Raw genomic sequence first — 21,278 nt, 5'->3', positions numbered from 1 at the left:
ATTATTTGGTGACTTTGAATTAATGTATGCAATTAATTTAAAGGAAAATAAGCAGGTAGTTGATATAAATAGAACGTAGAAGCATTTAAAACCACCGGTAAATCTACATATTCTATAATGTTTTATTAGCTGTGCCATAATCTAAACATCAAATTTAGTAGATGCAGCTCGAAATAAAAGGATTTAGGTCCACCAGTTTCCACCAACTATCAAAATGGGTAAGATGTGAGAACTAGGCAGCCAGATATGGTGGTTGAGAAATCTTAACAACTGATGTCTTGAGATTTACAGTTTCTGGAGTTTAAAGGAATGGTGCAAACATAAAAAAAAATCTGTGCATGGCAACCAATCAGTTTTTATCTTTCATTTTTAAAGCCTAATTGAACAACCTGAATATAGGAGGTGATCGGTTGCCATGCCTAGGTGTGCCAGATTCTGTCCTCTACAGTTTTGATAAATTCCCCTCAATCAATGTTTGTTTTTTTGGCTAATGTGAGGGGTCAGAAGACAGTGACCAGATTTATTTAGGTTTATTACTGCTTTTTACAATAGTGGTGTGCAGAACACTGTGTTACTGCAGAACACTTTGAAGCTTAATTAGGAGCAGTGGACTCCAAACTGAAGCCCAGGGCTCGATGTGGCCCTTTGCTTTCCTTTATCTGACCCTTGGGGCACTATCCTTCCACAGACAGATATAATGCAGCACCATTTTTTTCACTGAAACCAATGATGGTGCACTGTTACCCCGCTAAGACCAACAATGGGGTACATTTCATCCCACTAAAACTAATGATGGGGATTTTTTAACTCTCACTGACATCTTCTACTCCCACTGTCCACAGCCCCCCCCCACCCAAAAAAAAAAACCTGAAGAACTGTAAACTAGCCCTTTGTTTGTAAGGTTTGGAGACCCCTAAGCTAAAGCAAGAAAAGATTAGGACAGCTGCAATCTTCTATGATCAGTGTACTCCAAACGGATATATGAGTCTCTGTGAGGGACAATTGTTGCTTTCTGTACTGTAAGAGCTAAATGAAATGGAAAAGTTTTTTGTTTTCCAAATGCAGCAGCATACATAAATGTCACACATTAAAATTAATGGAAATTTATTTTTACAGTGCAACGGCCAAAAATAGTTTTTGGCTGGATCTCATCTTTAAAATGGTTGCCATTTATTTTAAAGGGCCAGTAAATATAAACAAAAACAGTTCTGACAAGATCTTAAAGCCTTTCAATATATATAAATTTATACTAATAAAAAGCGCGTTTATACGTCTTTACTCATGGCTCCTGGGAACAAAATGGTTGCGACGATTACTGTAGGTAAAAAGTTGCATTTCCAAAGAAACTTAACATCAACGTTACATTTTCTATCATTTATACCACAGTGAAAAATGTTTTCTGTCCTTCGCACAAACACTGAGCATTTACAGTGAATTTTATAGAAAAAAAAAAACAGTGAGAGAATAAAGAGCAATGTGGAGTAATGAGCCACAAATTGATGAATATTTTTAATTAAACGCTGCCGAATGGAGAGAAGGAAGGAAAATTCCTGTGGGTTATAAATTTCAGAGACTCTACGGAGGCCTTGGAAATCACTGGCGCTTGCCATTCAGCGCTCATGCCTTTAAACTCCCGTGGCAGTAGAACATTTGTAAAACGGAACATCAGAATCAAATTTCAAAGCTCAGCGAGCTCTCATGCTAATATGTTCTTGTTAGACATCTGATCATTTGTACTGGTTAGCTGTAATTACCAGGCTCTCTCTGTTCCACTCCATTCCTTCACTTTTCTTCTTTCTGCAGGAATCTCTGACGCCCTCTGCGTCAAATATCTGACACTCTCTATTTGGATTTTTTCATTTTTTTTTTTTTCAGAAAAATTAAACATACAGCAATTCAACGTGCATAGGGTAAAGGTAGAATCAAAAAAGTCACTGGCCATGAAGGTGGAAACTTCTTGAGATGATGCAGAGGGAAGCCGTTTGATAACAACTTTTTAAAAATAAAGAAATTCTTTACACTACTTTGACCATGCTTCCATCATATCAGAACAAGACAGAAAGATCGTCCTTAATTCATGAGCAAAAAACACATTTACATACATGTAGAAATGGACAATATTAATAAGGGAATACCGCAAAAAAAAAAAAAAAAAAAACATATATTGCTAGTGAAGAAAAAAATATAAAAACTTTTCCTGTTATATAATATGGCTCCCCATAGCTCCCAATTGTTCCTCGTTTGGAGCGACTGTCCCTCTATAGGAAGCAAATCTTTCTTTCCTATACCAGTCGTCTCTCCTCTTGGTCTGATTTACTGTACATGCCTCTAAAAAAATTGGATTTTGACTTACCGTAAAATCAATTTCTCTGATGTTCAATGACAGAAACTGCTCATGTCATTCTTGACCATTTGGGTTATACTGTCCCCTACAGGAGTAGGACAAGTAGAACACTAGGCAGAAAAAACTTCTGGCTACACCCATGGGCAGTCCCAGGGGGTATACTCCCTCTCCCTGCTATAGTCACTGAGTTTTGTTACAAGCAGTGTCAGGAGATTTATAAATCCACAGAGGGGTGGGTCCATCAATGAACATCAGAGAAATGGATTTTATGGTAAGTCAAAAATCCCATTGACGGACACCGCTCCTGTCATTCTTGACCAATGGGACGTCCCAAAGCAGTATGGGGTGGGAAACAGCAAAAAATTCCCAAGGCTAAACAATAGCCAACCAGAAAACAGGGGCTCAACCAAAGCAACTGGAGCCCACCTGAAAAAACAAAACACCCTCAAAGAGGATCAGGTCCTCTTAAACAGCAGCCTGCAAAACCTTGCAGCCAAAGGAAACATCTACAGATGCCAACACATCCACTTTATAAAACTTTGTAAAAGTGTGCACCGACAACCAGGTGGCCATCTTGCAAACCTGCGTCACTGGCGCTTGATGACGGATGGCCCAGGAGGCACTAAGCGCCCTAGTAGAGTGCGCCTTGACAGGGAAAGAAGGAACCTGACCCCTGATGGAATAGGCCTGAACCGTCTGTCTGATCCATCTGGAAATGGTTGCGGAGGAAGCGGACAACCCTATGCGAAGTGCATTCGTGAGAACAAATAGAGAATCTGACTTCCTGAAAGACCCTGTAGCTGCCAGGTACATCCTAATTGGCCAGACCACATCCAAGGCATCCAAGGCAATTTCCTTTGGATGTTTAGGCCTGGGACATAGGGAAGGCAACACAATGTCTTCATTCTAATGAAAGTCAGGGACCACCTTAGGGAAGGAATGACAGACAGGGGCGAAACACCACCAATTCCAATTAACAGTATACCATAGTTTGTAGGCACTATAACTTTCACCCAAAACCAATCAATATACACTTTTTGGGATTTTCTTACCAAACACATGTAGCAGAATACATTTTAGCCAAAATTTATGAAGACATTTTTTTTTTTTATTGGCTATGTTTAATAGCAGAAAGTAAAAAATATTGTTTTTCATCTCTATCGCAAAAAATAAAAAATATTCTGGAGATGAAGTGGTTAACCAATCTTTTTTTTTTTGTGCACCCAAATTCTTCATCATCCTAATAATCAGGGATGAGTTCAAGTACTTGGACTACATACTAGTTCTAAATGGTGTCCCTGTTTCTTATCTAGTTGGGTGGTTACCTGTTTAAATGTATGGCAGTGCTTGTTTTTTTTTTTTTTTTTAATCCAAAAGAGTTTTAATTTGTATTGAAATGGGAAAAGTATATTAATGTTAACACAGACATGCACTTATGGTGTATATATCCAATCAAAGCAAAAGATAAGACAAAGTCTCAGCAATAAAGTACACAAAGAAAGAATGTACTGTATTACTTAGACAAACTGGCAAGTTAGCAAATTTCTGATAAAAAAATGAAATGAGAGACTTAATCACAGAATTGTGGTGATAAGCGCAAAATAATATAGCAAAGCCCATATAACTGGACTATAATCACTTGGGAAACTATAAAAACCAAAAGTGTTGTGTGCCACCTGAAATATAGAGATACTTCGAACGTAGTAGTACCCTTAGACAGAACAGATCACAAATGAGTATATGGCGTGTTTTTTTTAAATTTGAACTTAAACTTTAGTTTGCTTTAAATCCTATCATAATTTCTATATGACAGTGTGTTGCAATGTGTTATAGCATGTGGAACATAAGGCAAGTTGCCTTGACTATGGGTTGGGACTGCCTTGTGCAACACTGCCAGAGGGGGCTGGTGTGAACAACCCTATAAAAAAAGGCTAAAACATACTTCACATGCCTTTTAATTGATTCTTTGGATAAATGAATCAAAATGTAGCAGGAAGGATTTTTTAAACAATAATTGCAATTCTATGCAGCAATGTGAGCCTCAGCAATTGACTAAGATTGATTTTGGACTTGAGCTGCAGACCTCCTGCTGCGAGATTACTGCAGAGAAGTGCAGAAGTGGGAATGGCCCTTCACCTCTCTGCTCAACCTTTCCTTCTATTTTAGGCAGCAGATTTATAAATAGAAGTTGGCGCGATTCTCCATTGGGAGTTTTGGATAGAATGTTAGATGTGATAAAGCAATAAAAACATGTTCAAATATTGTTACGCCTAAAGAGTAACTCCACTTTCGTAGAGGAAAAAGAAATGGTAAATAAAAAAATAATAATAAAGCATTTACAATTGCTACACAAGCCATATTGTAATTGAATGTTTTAAAAAGAGTACTTTCCTTTTCAATCTGCGGTGCTGTAAGTTTCACTAAAATGCAATAGAATATGACAACCTGTGGTTGTTCTGTGTACATTTGGTCTATGGCACGCCTCACAGAAATAACATTTCCTGCTTGTGTGATTGGCTCTCTTCTTTTCCCTGAAGTTTGCACTAAGATATAAGTCAGATTTTAGGTATCCTCTGGATCAAACATTTAAATTTTGATGAGATACTCCCAAAAGGGTTAATGACTAAAGGGAGTCAAGCATTGCAATTTTCCTCAACACTGCAAAGCATCAGCTGATGTATAATGAAAGAGTCACTCTCATTCTTCACCTTCACTGTGCACATACAAACGGTCAGGCTGCTTTTCCTTCAGAGCAACAAAAGGTAGAAATCTGCAACCAAGTTAGTTAAAATCCCTGCAATGTTTACTGATCACCCAGAGGGGATTGCTTTTTTCTCAACAAAACTGAAGTTACTCTTTAAAAGAGTTTTGTACCAATTGAAAACAAATATTGCAGGCAAAAGCACATGAATATCAAATATTTGACATGCCCTTTTGCTTTTATTGCCTTTCCGTTACTTTTTTTTACTAGTAATGTGAACTTGCTAGAAAATAAGATAACTTGAGAAAGTGTTAATTGCCTAGCACCGCCCCCTCCATCCTTGCATGCCATAGCCCTCTTCTCACCTGGGAGTGTCTCTCTGTGCTGGTCCTGCTCCTCAGCCCCTCCCCTCATTTCCCTACATAACCTTATATGTAGCTGCCAGGGGAAAAAGTAAAAGGAAAATACTATATAGTGTCACTAAAAAGATAAAGATAAAAAGATATTCTAAATATACCAATTTAAAGTCGTAGTAAAGTCCCATTGGACACTTATACCTACAAGTAAGCTTATAATAAAGCTTACCTGTAGGTACAAGGAATATCTCCTAAACATGCACTGTTTAGGAGATATTCAGTATCCTTGCAGCTGGTGATGTCACCGGCACCTGCACTCTGAAGTGATGGCATACTCATGCCATTCCTTCAGAGCTCTGAGCCGCAGTCGAGACTCATGAGCGGGAGTGATGACACCGTGGCTTGACCATTCAAGTGGCCAGAGTCTGTGAACCCAGGAGGAAGACAAAAAAAGATGAAATAAAAATCTTCTTCCTGCAAGGTAAGATCATAATATGCTAGTATGCATCGCAGTGGCACGCTGTCACCGCTGACAGGGCTTTCATCTTCACCCATGAAGATGGAAGCGAGGACAGCGTGCCGCTGGAGGACTTCATTTCAAGGTAAGTCTTTCATAAATGTGATTTACCTTGCAAGGAGATTTTATTTTATTGGTTAATTATACTTTCGCATTAAACATTTCTTGGTTACTAGTCCTACAACATGTGCAATGTATGCAGTGTAAAAAAAGAAATGAAGGAGCTTCAATATTATGCCATTTTTGCAACGATACCATTTTTCTATTTAATATCCCTTATATATAAAAATATCACACATTGCTTATACTCACAAAAACAAGCCTTTGTCGAGCACTGTGCGTCTTTAATATATTTTTTACACGAGAATGGATCTCTTCCCAGTTGGATGAAGCTCGGTGGTCAGATTGGAATCTAGGAAAAAATTAAATCACAAATTCAAAAATGTAAAAATTTGGATTTTTGACCTACTGTAAAATCCATTTCTCGGATGTTTATTGACAGAGATAGCTCCTGTCATTCTTGACCATTGGGTTATGCTGCCCCTACAGGAGTAGGACATAGGCAGAAAAAACTTCTGGTTACACTCATGGGCAGTCCCAGGGGGTATACTCCCTCTTCCTGCTATAGTCACAAAGGCCAAAGGAAGCATCCACAGATGCCAACACATCCACTTTAGAAAACTCTGTAAAAGTGTGCACCGACGACCAGTTGGGCGCCTTGCAAATGTGCGTCACTGATGACGGAAAGCTCAGGAGGCACTAAGCACCCTAGTAGAGTGTGCCTTGACAGAGAAGAGATGAACCTGACCCCTGATAGAATAGGTCTGAACCATCTGGTCTGATCCATCTGAAAAATGGTCAGAGGAAGCAGACAACCCATTGCGAGGTCCATCTGTGAGCACAAATAGAGAGCTTAACTTCCTGAAAGACTCCGTAGCTGCCAGGCACACACTAATTGCCTGGACCACATCCAAGGCATGCAAGGCAATTTCCTTCGGACACAGGGAAGGACACAGGGAAGGCAACACAATGTCTTCATTTAAATGAAAGTCAAGAGACCACTTTAGGAAGGAATGACGGACAGGGGCGAAGCACCACCTTATCCTTGTGACTCAACAGATAAGGTGAACAACAGGATAACTCCACCAGTTCCAACAACCTGCACGCAGAGGTGATAGCCACCGAAAAGGCCACCTTCTAGGACAGCGTAAGCAAGGGAATATTTTCAAAGGGAGGCTTCTGTAGAGCTGACAGCACCAAATTAAGTTCCCAAGACGGCAACAGAGCCCGCACTGAAGGAACCAAATGTCAGACACCCTGAAGAAAAGTACGCAAGTATGTGGCATAGGTTGTTTAAAAAAGACTGCTTAGGCCAATACATGGCCCTTCATGGTACTCAAGGCCAATTTCTGTTCAACCCACCTTTGAAGGAAGGTTAAGATCCGAGCCACCGAGGAGTGAGGATGAACCCCAAGAGACTCAGACCACGCAATGTACGTCCTCCATGTATGATGGTAGATCTTCCTAGAAGTCGATTTCCTAGCTTTAAACAAGTTAGAAATCACTGACTCAGACAAACCTCTCTCCTTTAGCACCTGGTGTTCAACAGCCAAGCCGTCAAAGCCAGTGACTTTAAAGTAGGATGGAAGATCGGTCCTTGGAACAGCGATCCTCCCTGAGAGAAAGCTTCCAAGGAACGTCGTCGACCAGCCGCACTAGATCGGAGTAACAAGCCTGGTGAGGCCAGTCTGGAGCCACTAAGATGACCAGAATCCCTTCTGCCTCAATTCTGCAAAGGAGTCTGGGCAGTAGCTTGGGAGAAGGGAAGACGTAGATCCGATGATACTGACCCCATGGGGCCACCAGTGCGTCTGTGGCATCCGCCAGTGGATCCCTTGACCGAGCCACAAACCTCTGCACCTTTCTGTTGAGCCGAGATGCCAACAGATCAACTTCGGGGGTGCCCCACCAGAGACACAGCTGATGAAAACCCCTTAGGGTGAAGGAACCACTCTCGTTAGTGGAACGCCTGCCGACTGAGGTAATCCGCCTGCCAATTTTCCACACCAGGAATTTGTACGGCAGAGAGAGCTGGAACTAACCGTTTTACCCACCTTAGAATGCCGGCTACCTCCAGAGCCGCCAGGGCACTTCTTGTGCCCCTGTGAAGACTGACATAAGCCACGGTTTTGGCATTGTCCGATTGAATGCGCACGGGCATCCCTGAAGAGGATCCGTCCAATGATCCAGACACAGTCTGATCACTCGGAGTTCCAAGAAATTGATCGGTAGTCTGGATTCTTTCAGCGTCCTAATTCCTTGAGTAGAATGCTTGCCGAGGACGCCTCCCCAACCGGACAGGCTGGCTTCCGTTGTGACCACTGTCCAATAAAATGGGGGGAAGAATTTTCCCAGCCGAATCGCCGAAGAGCGAAGCCACCATATCAGCTGTTCCCCAACTCAGCAAGATCTGATTGTCCAGAGAATGCGGAGTCTTGTCCCACATGGTCAGAATCTCCCTTCGCAGGGACCTCGTATGAAACTGTGCAAACAGGACCACCTCGAAGGTAGATACCATCAGGCCCAGCACCCGCATGCAAGTCCGGAGGGATGACCATTTGTTGGACAGCAAGAGGCAAATTGCAGTCTGCAATTTCTGGAGTTTGTTCAGAGGAAAGAGCACTCTGGCTATGGCCGAGTCCATAGTCAGGCCCAAATAGTCCAGCTTTGTGGATGGAACCAGGGCAAACTTCTGAAAATTCAGAATCAATCTGAACTCCCGCAGAGTTCGTATTGTGCTCCAAGTTCTCCACCAGAGCAGAGGTAGATTCTGATCGCTGAAGGAGATCGTACAAGAAACCCAGTACCGCAATTCCCCCATTGGCGTAGCAAGGCTAGCACTGGAGCCAACACAAACTCATAATGCTCCTCTCCCACAGCAAAGTGAAGAAAATGCTGGTGACTGGCACATATTGGAATGTGAAGATAGGCATCCTTGATATCTATGGGTTCGAGGAAATCCCCCTGACGCAGGGATGCCACCACTGTTCGAACGGACTCCATTATGAACTTCTGTACCCGTACAAAGCAGTTAAGCACCTTTTGGTCCAGGATTGGATGCGCTTTGCCTTCCTTCCTGGGGACTGTGAACAGGTTTGAGTAAAAACCCTAAAAACGTTCCGAAGTCGGAACCAACACAATCACTCAAAGAAACAGCTCTTGGACCGTCCCAAACAGACACTGTAACTGGTCTGGGGACAGGCGCAGGTTGGAAGGAAAAAACCTTGCCAGGGGACAAGAGTGAAACTCAATCTTGCAGCCGGACCGAATGACTTTGTGGACCCACCTGTCTTGTACCAGGGAAGTCCATGGGTCTGGAAACCAGCGAGAAGGAAGGTCCATGTTTACGATGCGGTTCCTTGCCCTTAGTAGCCTGGGGAAGAAAGGTACTCTTCCACCTGTGAGACCTTTTATGATGTCATCCAGGGTAGCTCCAAATAGGCGATCTCCTTGAAAGGGAAGATCAGTCAAGGCCTTTTTAGAAGTCTGGTCCATGGACCAGCGTTTGAGCCAAAAGACACGCAAAAGGACCACCGCTAAAACAGAGAGGTGGGCCATCGGAGAGCAGCATCCTAAGAGGCATCACAGATAAACGAAAGCCCCTGGATCACCTGGTCTGCCAACTCAGCAAAGGAAGGGAGGAGCTGTTCTCCCCACAGGTCACGACATAGAAGCTTAGCTCACTCGGTCAGAGTTTGCGACACCAGGGCAATGGTAAATACCAGCCTCATTGCCAAACCAGCTAAGGTGTGCATAGTGTGGGTCACAGCCTCTGCCTTCCGGTCAGTCGGGTTCTTAAAGGCCGAGGACTCTTCAACCGGAATCATGGTTGCCTTCTTTAATCTGGAAACCGGAGGGTCCACCACCAGTGGCACAGTCCACATCTTAAGAAGGGACTCCTCATAGGGGTAACGCCTATTAAAGCATTTAGGAACCCCATGGGGACACTTTGGTCGTCCCCACTCTTTAGCGACAATTCTGTCAAAATAGGCAGGGAAAGGAAACACCTTTACCGCTCTGGATGGCTTGTAAGGTCCAAAGGGTACCTGCGCCTCTGTCACAGCTTCAGCTGCGTCTTCCATGTTTAGGGTCTCACGCACAGATACATTCAGTGCATCCACCAGCGCCTATTCATGTGCGGTCGCAGACGTAGAGGAATCATCCTCACTATCAGAGGATTCCAGGCGCGTGGTCACAGACCCAGAAGGGTGACCTACATCCGTGGCAGGCAAATCAGATTCCGGATCTGATGAGACAGATGAAGCAGGGGGGTGCTTTTTGCTAGCCCGTCACCCACAAGCCGCCTCCACCCGGGACACAAGGAACTCCAGGACTGCCCTCAGTGCATGGATGGATGGTTGGGACCCAGGGGGCCCCGCAGCCTCAGAGAGGGGATTATGTGGGGAAACTTGCACAAAAGACTCCATAAGTCAACAGGGGGGCACCAAAAAAAAGTGTAACACACTGCTAAGGGATAACAGCACTGGCAGCACCACCTGGTTACCAAGCACAAGGCACAAAGCTATCCTCAGGAGAGAGGGAGAGGACTCCACCAGACTCACCACCCGTCGACAAAGGCACTTGCTACCACAAAGAGAATCTGCACTACACGTGCAGTGATCAGGAAGCCTAATGATCCAGGAGTCAGCACTCGGGTATAAGGAGGGGCTCCCACCGCCAAAATCGCCGCCCATAGGGCTCCACTGTCATGTCTGCCACCATTTGCAATGGCAAGCCACAAGAAAATGTCCACCGGACTACACAAATATGGCCACTGTGTATAGGAATACACAGGCTACAAAAAAAATGGCGGCACCACGAGACTTACAGGGACCCAGAATTAGGAGACCGGGCCTCAGGACAGATCCATGCAGGACTGGGGGCCCTGGCAGGAGTCCCCACCAGGTAACCCCCGCACAATCAATCGTCCAGACTCTGGCGGCGCACCCCCCCCCCCCCAGCTAGCGTCCGGCCCCCACCCCAGGAAAGTGGCCAGACCACCCAAAAAAAATACATCCCCAGCATATGTGGAGGGGGGGGGGGAAGAGGAGGGACTTGGCAAGGGGGGATGTCTGTTGGAAAGAGGGGAACCCTGGGGTCCAACCATCCCAAGGAGGGACCCACATCCACCTCAAAACTCTCCAGGGGTAGAGGGGGGACAGCTACTCACCATACCCGAACCAGGTGGGCACTGCTCCAGACAGATCCTTCTCTCCATCGAAATAGGGGGGCTGTTGGCCAGGAGATACGCTTAGGCTCAGGCCGAGGCCAGGTCGTATGCGACCTCACGAGACATTTAACTCGCAGGGCCAGCCCCCATCCAGTGGGGCTATGTCAGGGCCGACCCAGCCCAGATCCAGGAGCAAAGATGCCAGCAAGGAACTAGGTCCTTACTCCTGACTAGGCAGAAAAAAAGTGACTATAGCAGGAAGAGGGAGTATACCCCCTGGGACTGCCCATGGGTGTAGCCAGAAGTTTTTTCTGCCTAGTGTCCCACTCACTCCTGTAGGGGGGAGAATAACCCAATGGTCAAGAATGACAGGAGCTGTTTCCATTAATGAACGAAAGAGAAATATGTACAAATATTTTAAGCCAGTGAATACTCCTAAATCGGATTTACATGTGTACAGCATTGCAATCACATCACATAAAAAGGTACATGGTACTTGCTTGTATGTTCAGAGGATCAATTAAATGAGTAAGAGACACCATTATTCCAACATCAAAAGATAAACCTTAACTTGTTTAACATGCTGGGTGTTTACCAAAGACAGCATGTTTGTCTGTGAAGCTTCTCATTTATCTAGGTCGTGGTATAGCTAGTAGTAGTTAGTCACATTCAACTGGACATGTTCTGTGATGTTTTGTAGCTTACCCCAGCAACTTCTTCTAATGAGTTAGGGAAATACACGTCTTTATTTTCATTAAAACTGAAAAATTGGTTTGGATAAGCTACAAAACATCTTCAACATCAAAAAAGGGTCAAGTTGAATGTGACCAACTGCTACTGGTTTGTCTGATCCAGCTGTTTAGCTGCACTGTTCTAGGTCAATATTCTCTTCCTATTTGCAAGCAATATGATCGCTATTCAACTGTTTTTACGGCATTGGTCCCTTGCTTGCTAAAGTGTTGAAGAATCTTCCTAGTCCATTAAGGAGCAATACTCTCACAGCTGTGCTTTTTTGCCCTAACAGTCCTGGAGTATATAAGTTTGATCATACAAAATATGGAATATATATGCTTGGACATATTATAAGAAAAGAACATATTAAATAGGTCACTAGTAGAAGTGAGCTGCTGCTGCACAGCTGCATGGGGGTCTGGGTCAGGTTTCCACTGATCTAAAAAAAATAAAAATTATATATATATATACTGTATATATACAAATACCTATAAAAGTGCTGCGCCAGAAATACTTCAATCAATATATAAACAGGTGATATTGATGGTGTAATAAATATAAAGAGTCTAAAATACAGTCCATAAGTGTCCAAATAAAGGTGAAAAGAAGAAACTTCCAACAAGGTAGTAAAAAAAAAAAAACCAAGGTGGTAAGAAAATCATAAAAATGTCTTCACAAACACCGCTGTGCATATATCCCACCACCGGCTAGATTGGTCTCTCACCTCAGCCACAGACCCATAAAGGGTCAAAGATCGCATACATCAGCTGTAGCAGCCTGGGGATTATCCTCTCCTAGCTCTCTCGGACAGCCCAACATAGATCACTCAGGTGGGGATGGATGAACTCCAATCAAACTCAGAAATCGGTGTATATATAAAACAAAGGGGACATATATAGTGCTCTCCGTCTGAATACCAATGTCTTTATTAGATATAGTAAAAGGTACTCACATTTAGCGGCACTCAGCGGTGCACGCAATGCAGACAGATACACATGCAGCTGGGACAAAGGGAAAGTACAACGTCAGGTACGCAGGCTCCGCCCCTATATATATGTGTATCTGTCTGCATTGCGTGCACCGCTGAGTGCCGCTAAATGCGAGTACCTTTTACTATATCTAATAAAGACATTGGTATTCAGACGGAGAGCACTATATACTGTATGTCCCCTTTGTTTTATATATACTGTACACCAATTTCTGAGTTTGATTGGAGTTCATCCATCCCCACCTGAGTGATCTATGTTGGGCTGTCCGAGAGAGCTAGGAGAGGATAATCCCCAGGCTGCTACAGCTGATATATGCGATCTTTGACCCTTTATGGGTCTGTGGCTGAGGTGAGAGACCAATCTAGCCGGTGGTGGGATATATGCACAGCGGTGTTTGTGAAGAAATTTTTATGATTTCCTTACCAACTTTTTTTTTTTTTTTTTACTACTTTGTTGGAAGTTTCTTCTTTTCACCTTTATTTGGACACTTATGGACTTTATTTTAGACTCTTTTGATATTTATTACACCATCAATATCACCTGTTTATATATTGATTAAGTATTTCTGGCGCAGCACTTTTATAGGTATTTGAATATTATTTGTGAGGTGTCCGGCTGCAATTTGTGTTTGCAGCCGGATTATTGCACTGATATTTGTATACTTATTTGCACCAGTATTAATTTGCTGTTTCAATTGTTTATACCATCTTTGGTTTTTTCACTAGTTGGTTGCGCTGATAATTTATGGATTATTATACTGTATGTATACACACGGTATATACTGGTACATCTCATAAGATTAGAATACTATCAAAAAGTTAATTTATTTCAGTAATTCAATTAAAAAAGTGAAACTCATTATATATAGATGCATTACACACGGAGTGATATATTTCAAACATTTCTTTCTTTTTATTTTGATGATTATGGCTTACAGCTAGTGAAAACCCAAAATTCAGTATCTCAGAAAATTAGATTGCATAAGACCAATAAAAAAAAAGGATTTTTAATACAGAAATGTTGGCTTACTGAAAAATATGTCCATGTACAGTATAGTATGCACTCGATACTTGGTCAGGGCTCCTATAGCTAAGATATCACGATTGGGCAGATATGCTCTTTAAAATGTACCTAACCTTATGAGTACTTATTGTAGGCTGTGCTGTATCTAGAATTAGATTTTGTTGCACTGTTCAGAACTGTATGAGTGCACTGGTGGAGAGAACTTGGTGTACTGGTTGTGCCTTACATGTGCAGCAGAGCCAACTGGTTATTGCAAATTGCAAAAAACATAAAATGTCTATAAAATAGTACGTAATAAGTCTAAAAATATACACGATACACCAAATGTGTTCAGGAAGCAAAATCTTTGTTGTCCAGTGTTGTCTATGTACAATAATCTTATTTTCTGCTGTTTCATTTATGTTATTGTTTTTCTTTTGGATATGATACAGATTTTTTTATATATAGTACTAAATTAGATTTGCGTAATCTTTTTCTTAATATATTTTTATGATGCGTGCTGTTTGTGTGTAGTTTATTGTTGAAATTTGTGTAATATAATAGATTCAATACTGTCCAAAGATGTTGCAGGGATTTAGGATTGCATGATATTCTGGAATTCTATATTGTGATATATAATCTTTATACTCTTCCAGCTTTGTAGATCTTTGGTACAATGTGAACAAGCAAAGCTGTAATTGGAAGACATGCTGAGCGGCTTACTTACAATAGTAATATAACCGTAAAACAAGAGGCAGTGAATTATTTAAGTAAAAGGTCTCCCTAGACCGATAGGGATTTATTCTCTGGTAAATCTGGTTTTGCTCATGTTTACTGCTCGACATTGACAAATCCTCTTCTCCTGTGGCTTGCAGACATACATGTTTTGGTTGATAAATGAAGACATCTGCTTCCGAACAACTTACTTTGGGGAGATATGAAAGTACATACTAATAAGAGCAAATATAACATTCTAGGGAAATATGACCAAAGTATAATCATATTAGACTCACATTTTTTTTTCATGAAATATATTACTTTATACTAATACAAATAACAGAACTTGCATTGAATTAATATCCACATATAAATGGAAAAAAAAATGCAAAGTATAAAAAAAAAAGGAACTTAGGATGGTAAGCTTCTTTGAAAGCAAATGCAAATGATCTAATATTGGTTTTAGATATATTTTTTTATTAATGGATTTTAAATTAATGCTATGGCTAAAAAATAAAAAAATGCTGTGAGGTATAATATGCAGAGGCACCTATTGCTGTACTTAAATAAAACAGCCCCCAGCCATTAAGACCTCATTTCTAGTTGAGTCTTCCTGCCTCCTGCACATTCCTATTTGATGGGCCAATGAAAATGTTTTTTTATTTAATTTCAGAAGGGATCTGAAGGATTTTAGCTTCTGTGAACTGACGTATGTGTCGCGATTTGTGAGATTTCCCCTACTTCCAGCCTATTTGGCACCAGACAAACCATCAACTGAAGATATATCTTACCAGCAGACCTCTTGCAGAAGAATAAATTATCGAGACTAGAGGACTGAGGAGAAATAAAGGAAAACTGTAATGGTATTGGGTCAATGTTATTTTTTTATCTTTTTTTCACTATAGGAACACAATTCGTGTTTTACAAGAAATATATGACAAAAGATTCCTAGAGAACCAAGGGTTATATATCAGGATGAAACAGCCTTGAACCTGGCTTGGTCTAAATGGAACTTTGATATAGTTGAGGGATGATGAAGGAAGAGATACTGCTCTACCTCATGTGTGTAAATTTTCAACGTCACCTATTGAGCTCTATAAACAGAGAGAAAGGGACAAAACATGAAAAGTGTCTAATATGTATATATATATATATATATATATATATATATATATATGTATACACAGTATCTCACAAAAGTTAGTACACCCCTCACATTTGTGTTAATTTTTTTATTATATCTTTTTATGTGACAACACTGAAGAAATTACACTTTGCCACAATGTAAAGTAGTGCGTGTACAGCTTGTATAACAGTGTAAATTTGCTGTCCCCTCAAAATAACTCAACACACAACCATTAAGGTCTAAACAGCTGGCAACAAAAGTGAGTACACCCCTGAGTCAAAATGTCCAAATTAAGCCCAAAGTGTAAATATTTTGTGTGGCCACCATTATTTTCCAGCGCTGCCTTAACCCTCTTGGGCATGGAATTCACCAGAGCTTCAAAGGTTGCCACTGGAGTCCTCTTCCACTCCTCTATAACGACATCACATTGCTGGTGAATGTTAGAGACCTTACGTTTCTCCACCTTCTGTTTGAGGATGCCCTACAGATGCTTAATAGGGTTTAGGTTTGGAGACATGCTTGGCCAGCCCATCACCTTTACCCTCAGCTTCTTTAGCAAGGCAGTGGTCGTCGGAGGTGTATTTTGGGTCGTTATCATGTGGAATACTGCACTGCGGCCCAGTCTCCGAAGGGAGGGGATCATGCTCTGCTTCAGTATGTCACAGTATATATTGCCATTCATGATTCCCTCAATGAACTGTAGCTCCCCAGTGCCGACAGCACTCATGCAGCCTCAGACCATGACACTCCCACCACCATGCTTGACTGTAGGCAAGACACACTTGTCTTTGTACTCCTCACCTGGTTGCCGCCACACACGCTTGACACCATCTAAACCAAATAAGTTTATCTTGGTCTCATCAGACCACAGGACATGGTTCCAGTATTCCATGACTTTAGTCTGCTTTTCTTCAGCAAACTGTTTGCGTGAATTCTTGTGCACCTTCTTTAGAAGAAGCTTCCTTCGGGGGTGACAGCCATGCAGACCAATTTAATGCAGTGTGCGGCATATGGTCTGAGCACTGACAGGCTGACCCACCCACCCCTTCAACCTCTGCAGCAATGCAGAGAATAAAACGGCGATTGTTTAAATATTTTATGTCACATGGTATTTGCGCAGCAGTCTTTCAAATGCATTTTTTTTTGGAAGAAATACACTTTCATGAATTAAAAAAAAAAAAAGTTAGCCCAAATTTTGGTATAATTTGAAAGATGATGTTACGCCGATTAAATAGATACCTAACATGTCATGCTTTAAAATTGGGCGCACTCGTGGAATGGTGACAAACGACGGTACTTTTTTAACGAGTACCTGTTTAGAGTTAGGTCTTGTGCTAGAATTGTTGCTCTCGCTGTAACGATCATGGTTATACCTCACATATGTGGTTTGAACACAGTTTACATATGCGGGTGCAACTTAGGCATGCGTTTGCTTCTGTGCATGAGCACAGAGGGACAGGGCGCTTTAAAAAAATGTTTTTCTTATTTTATTTTTTTACACTGTCCCTTTAAAAAAAAAATGTTTTCATCACTTTTATTGCTTTCACAAGGAATGTAAACATCTCTTGTGACAGTAATTGGCAGTGACAGGTACTCTTTTTGAAGGGATCTGGGAGTTTAAAAGACCCCAAACCCCTCCTCAGGGACTTAAAAGCATTCAAAACTCCAAGTTTGGCTGTTTTGAATATTGTAATTTTTTTTTTAATCTGGCGCCTTTAAGGCTCTATTAACCCGGGAGTAAGTGGTGTTTTATATCAGAGACACGGTCAAATCCGGCTTTGTTTGGGTCTTCGGCCAATTAGCAGGCATGCTAGCTGGTCGCTCGGGTCTCCCAGTGGAACAGGAGACCCAGGAGAGCCACGGAAGGCGGTGGGAGAGGGATGTCCCCTCCCGCTATTTGTAATAACAACGGAGAGGCTGCTTAGCCGCATTAGTTGTTATTACAAGAAAGCTGACTGTTGGCTCTAAAAACAGTACCAGGGTGCCTCTAGCTGCAGGCATCACCCCGGTACAACCCCTTGAAGCCGAGGCAGCATAATTGCGTTCTGTCGGCGGGTTAAAAAGGTTTTCTATGTACAACTTGATGGTCCATTGAACTTTTTCAGACTTCAGTGAATTGGTGCCTAATGCACTGGCACTTATATTGTGCATGGCTTTAACCGAAAGCAACCTGACTCATCCACAAAATTATATCCGGGCTGCTTACTATGGGTTTCTGTATTCTGCCTTCCTGACTTAATCTAGAGACCTGTTAATCAAACCAGGGAAAACTGCAAATCTATTCCCAACCAAACAGCAACCAATCAGAATTTGTAGTTCAAGTACAAAGAAAACACAAACATCTTTAATAGGCTTGATCACTGAATGCAATCCAGCATTATCAGAATAGACCCTTGCATATGTTAAAGTGTCACTAAACCCACATCATTAAAAATTAAAATAAAAAAAAAAAATCAATAAAACGGTGTATTACATGCTGTTCATACTGACCCAGTCACTATAGAATTAAATTATTGTATTCTGCAAAAAAAAAAAAACAAAACTGCTTGATCCTGCTGTTCTCTATCTCCACCTTCTGTTCATGTCCCCAATTCTGCTAGGGATTTTGCAGCTGTGGTGGCAACTCTGCACATGCTCAGTTTTCAGTGAGTCTCTGTGCTGAGCATTTTCTCCCTATCACATCTGATTAGCCCATGGGACTTTAGAGTCACACATGTGGGCGTATGCACAGTGGTAAATGACAGCCCACTCCCTCCCTCCTCCATGCCCACTAACCAGCTAGAAATAATGGGGTCCGGATATTACATGTAGATAAATAGAGGCTTCACCTCCCTTTCATTCTAAGACACAGGCTGAAGGAGCGTGACACAACCTGTAACTGGCAGAAATCCACCCACACTATGTTATTGCAAGAGTTTATTGATATTGATTTATTTTTACTCTGTATTTCAAAGGCTGTTTTATTTTGGACATGTGACCAGCAGCAGAGGACTAGAAGCTCCTCCTAGTTACTGTATGTTTCCCTACAGACAGACTGGGAAAGAGCTGGGTCAGGTGACAGCTGTAATCAATTTTATTAAATGAATTACAGTGCCATCATGCACATACAAAAACAGTAGGGACAATGTAAATTAAACAGTTTTGTGTTTAGTATCACTTTAAAGTGCAACTACAGGCAACTTTTTTTTTTTTACTGTTCAATGTTTTTTATTGAATTTTCACATATAACAAGGAACACACATACAAGACAATGGTGAAGAATGTCTCGATATACAGTAGCAATACATGACAACAACAACAAATGCCAAGAACTAGTTCAAAAATAAACGGAACCGAGGCAAAGTGATATCATAGTTTCAACAGGAAGGAACATAATAGCGACTTTGTGACCATGTTGACCAGTCTTTGTGGAACTTTGGGCCACGAAGAAGCGAAAAAGCGTAAGCCCTTTCTAAGGAGTACTGATAATTAACTTGTCTGACAACCTCCATGTGGGAAGGTACGCTGGATTGTTTCCAATACCGCGCGACGGCTGTCCTAGCAGCTATTAATACATGGACCACTACCGTCCTCTTGGAGGGCGGAAGCAAGTCGATTCCTAGATTGAGAAGAGCTAGAGCCGGATTAGGCTGTGTCTGGGTACCAGTAACTTCAGAGATAATTTCAAACACCTTACCCCAAAAACTGGTCAAACTCTTACATAACCAAAAGACATGAAAAATCGTGCCAACCTGGTCACAATTCCTCCAACATAGGGGGCTGTGAGACAGGTAAATTTTTGACAAACGATAGGGTGTTAGGTACCAACGCGTAAGCACTTTTTGCGCCTGTTCCCAGTGGGAAACACATTGGGATGCCTTGTAGATTGACCGGAGGGCCAGTCGCCATTGCGTTTCCGTGGGTGTCATTTTAAGGTCCTGTTCCCACTTGATCATGTGCGGTGTTTTACAAAAGGTAGTTTTCTGTGCCATAGAGTTATAAAACAGGGAAATTCCCTTCTTGTGAGTGGAAGGACTGGAAAGGTACTGCCAGATCATGGGAGGAAGCTGTAGCCTTGGAGGGGGAAATTTGCGCAGGAAACTGTAAATACTATTGTATGTCAGCATGACTTGCATAGGCAAATTGAATTCCTGTTGCAAGATGGGGAACGGTTTAATCTTGTCCCCCTGGTAAAGCTGAGCCACGTCTGTGATGCCTGCTTGCTCAAATCGTGAGATATTGATGCAAGGGAGAAGTGCGTGAAGGGCGTTTAGAGGCAAGCTTACTGTAATGGAAGACGGGGAACTGGGTCTCTTGGCAATAAAATATCTCCAAGACACCAACGAGGCCTGAGTAGGTAGAGGAAAGGAATGTAGTGGGAGCTTCCTCCAATGATCTGCGAGTAGAAGTGTGCCTAGTGACTCCACTTTGGACAGTGAGTTTTCTACCGGGATCCAAGTGAGATTGAGGGAGTTGGAGAACCAGTGTCGCAGTGGAGTTAAGTGGGATGCATGATAGTAGTCTAGCAGATCAGGGAAGCCAAGGCCACCCACTGATCTGTGTCTCACCATATGGGAATATGCGCATCTCGCTCTCTTCCTTTGCCAAACACACGTACGCAGAGTTTTCTCTAGGGACGTAATGAATTTGCGGGGAATCGGTACTGGGAGGGTACGAAACATATACAGTATTTTGGGGAGACAAATCATTTTGAATGCAGCAATTCTACCCATCCAGGACAGTTCAGTGGAATTAAATTTGGCGATGTCCGAAGATATATCTGATATCAGGGGGGAGATGTTGGAGGCTGCCAGACCAGCTGTGGGGAATGTCAAGTTGATACCTAAGTAGCGCAGTGGAGATGTGGACCAAGTGTAGGGTAAAACCGACTGTAAATGAGAACGGACCTTAGGGTCCAGGCCCATGTTCATGATGACGGATTTACTAAAGTTTACTTTGTAATACGATAAATCACTAAAGGTTTTCAAAAGATCGTGGGCCGCGGGAAGCGAGGTGACGGGGTTGGTGAGGCTCAGTATGACATCGTCAACAATGTAATTACGTGGTGTGACTGAGGAAATTTAAAGCCTGAAATAAGGGGATTTTGCCTGAGGGACGCTGCGAGAGGTTCAATCACCAAGTTAAATATAAGAGGCGATAAGGGGCAACCCTGGCGGGTCCCATTCGTGATCTGGAATGGCTTGGAGAGGACCCCAGCCGACAGTACCTTGGCCGAGGGGGATGAGTAGAGGGTGAGAATTGCAGACAGGATTGGGCCAGAGAAACCAAATTGGAGCAGTACCGCCTTCATATAGCCCCAGTGGACGCGGTCGAACGCCTTCTCTGCGTCAATAGATAGAAGCAGAGAAGGCGTTCGAGCGCGCTCCGCATGGTGGATCAGATTGACCACCCTCCTGGTGGCGTCTGGAGCCTGCCTGTCTTTTACAAAGCCCATCTGGTCATTGGCTATCAGCGCGGGGAGAACAGAAGCTAGTCTGTTGGCCAGGAGTTTAGCGAACACCTTGACGTCAGCGCTCAACAAGGATATAGGTCAAAAATTGGCCGGTGTCGTTGGGGGTTTACCA

At 42.4% G+C, this 21,278-nt stretch overlaps 1 protein-coding gene across 1 annotated transcript in view; it reads right to left on the bottom strand.

Moving 5' to 3' along the window:
- The window catches only part of SPATA6 (spermatogenesis associated 6), a 175,249-nt gene that overhangs the window by 15,003 nt on the left and 138,968 nt on the right, over positions 1-21,278 (bottom strand). The window contains exon 7 of the mRNA XM_082266220.1: positions 6,231-6,330. Coding sequence (XP_082122346.1) covers positions 6,231-6,330 — 100 coding nt within the window. The remainder of the gene's footprint in view (positions 1-6,230; positions 6,331-21,278) is intronic.

Source organism: Pelophylax lessonae (genome assembly GCF_965119305.1).
Source record: "Pelophylax lessonae genome assembly, chromosome: 8".
Lineage (NCBI taxonomy): Eukaryota > Metazoa > Chordata > Amphibia > Anura > Ranidae > Pelophylax > Pelophylax lessonae.
The sequence above is the reverse complement of the archived record's forward strand: the minus strand, read 5'-3'. Positions and strand labels throughout refer to the sequence as shown.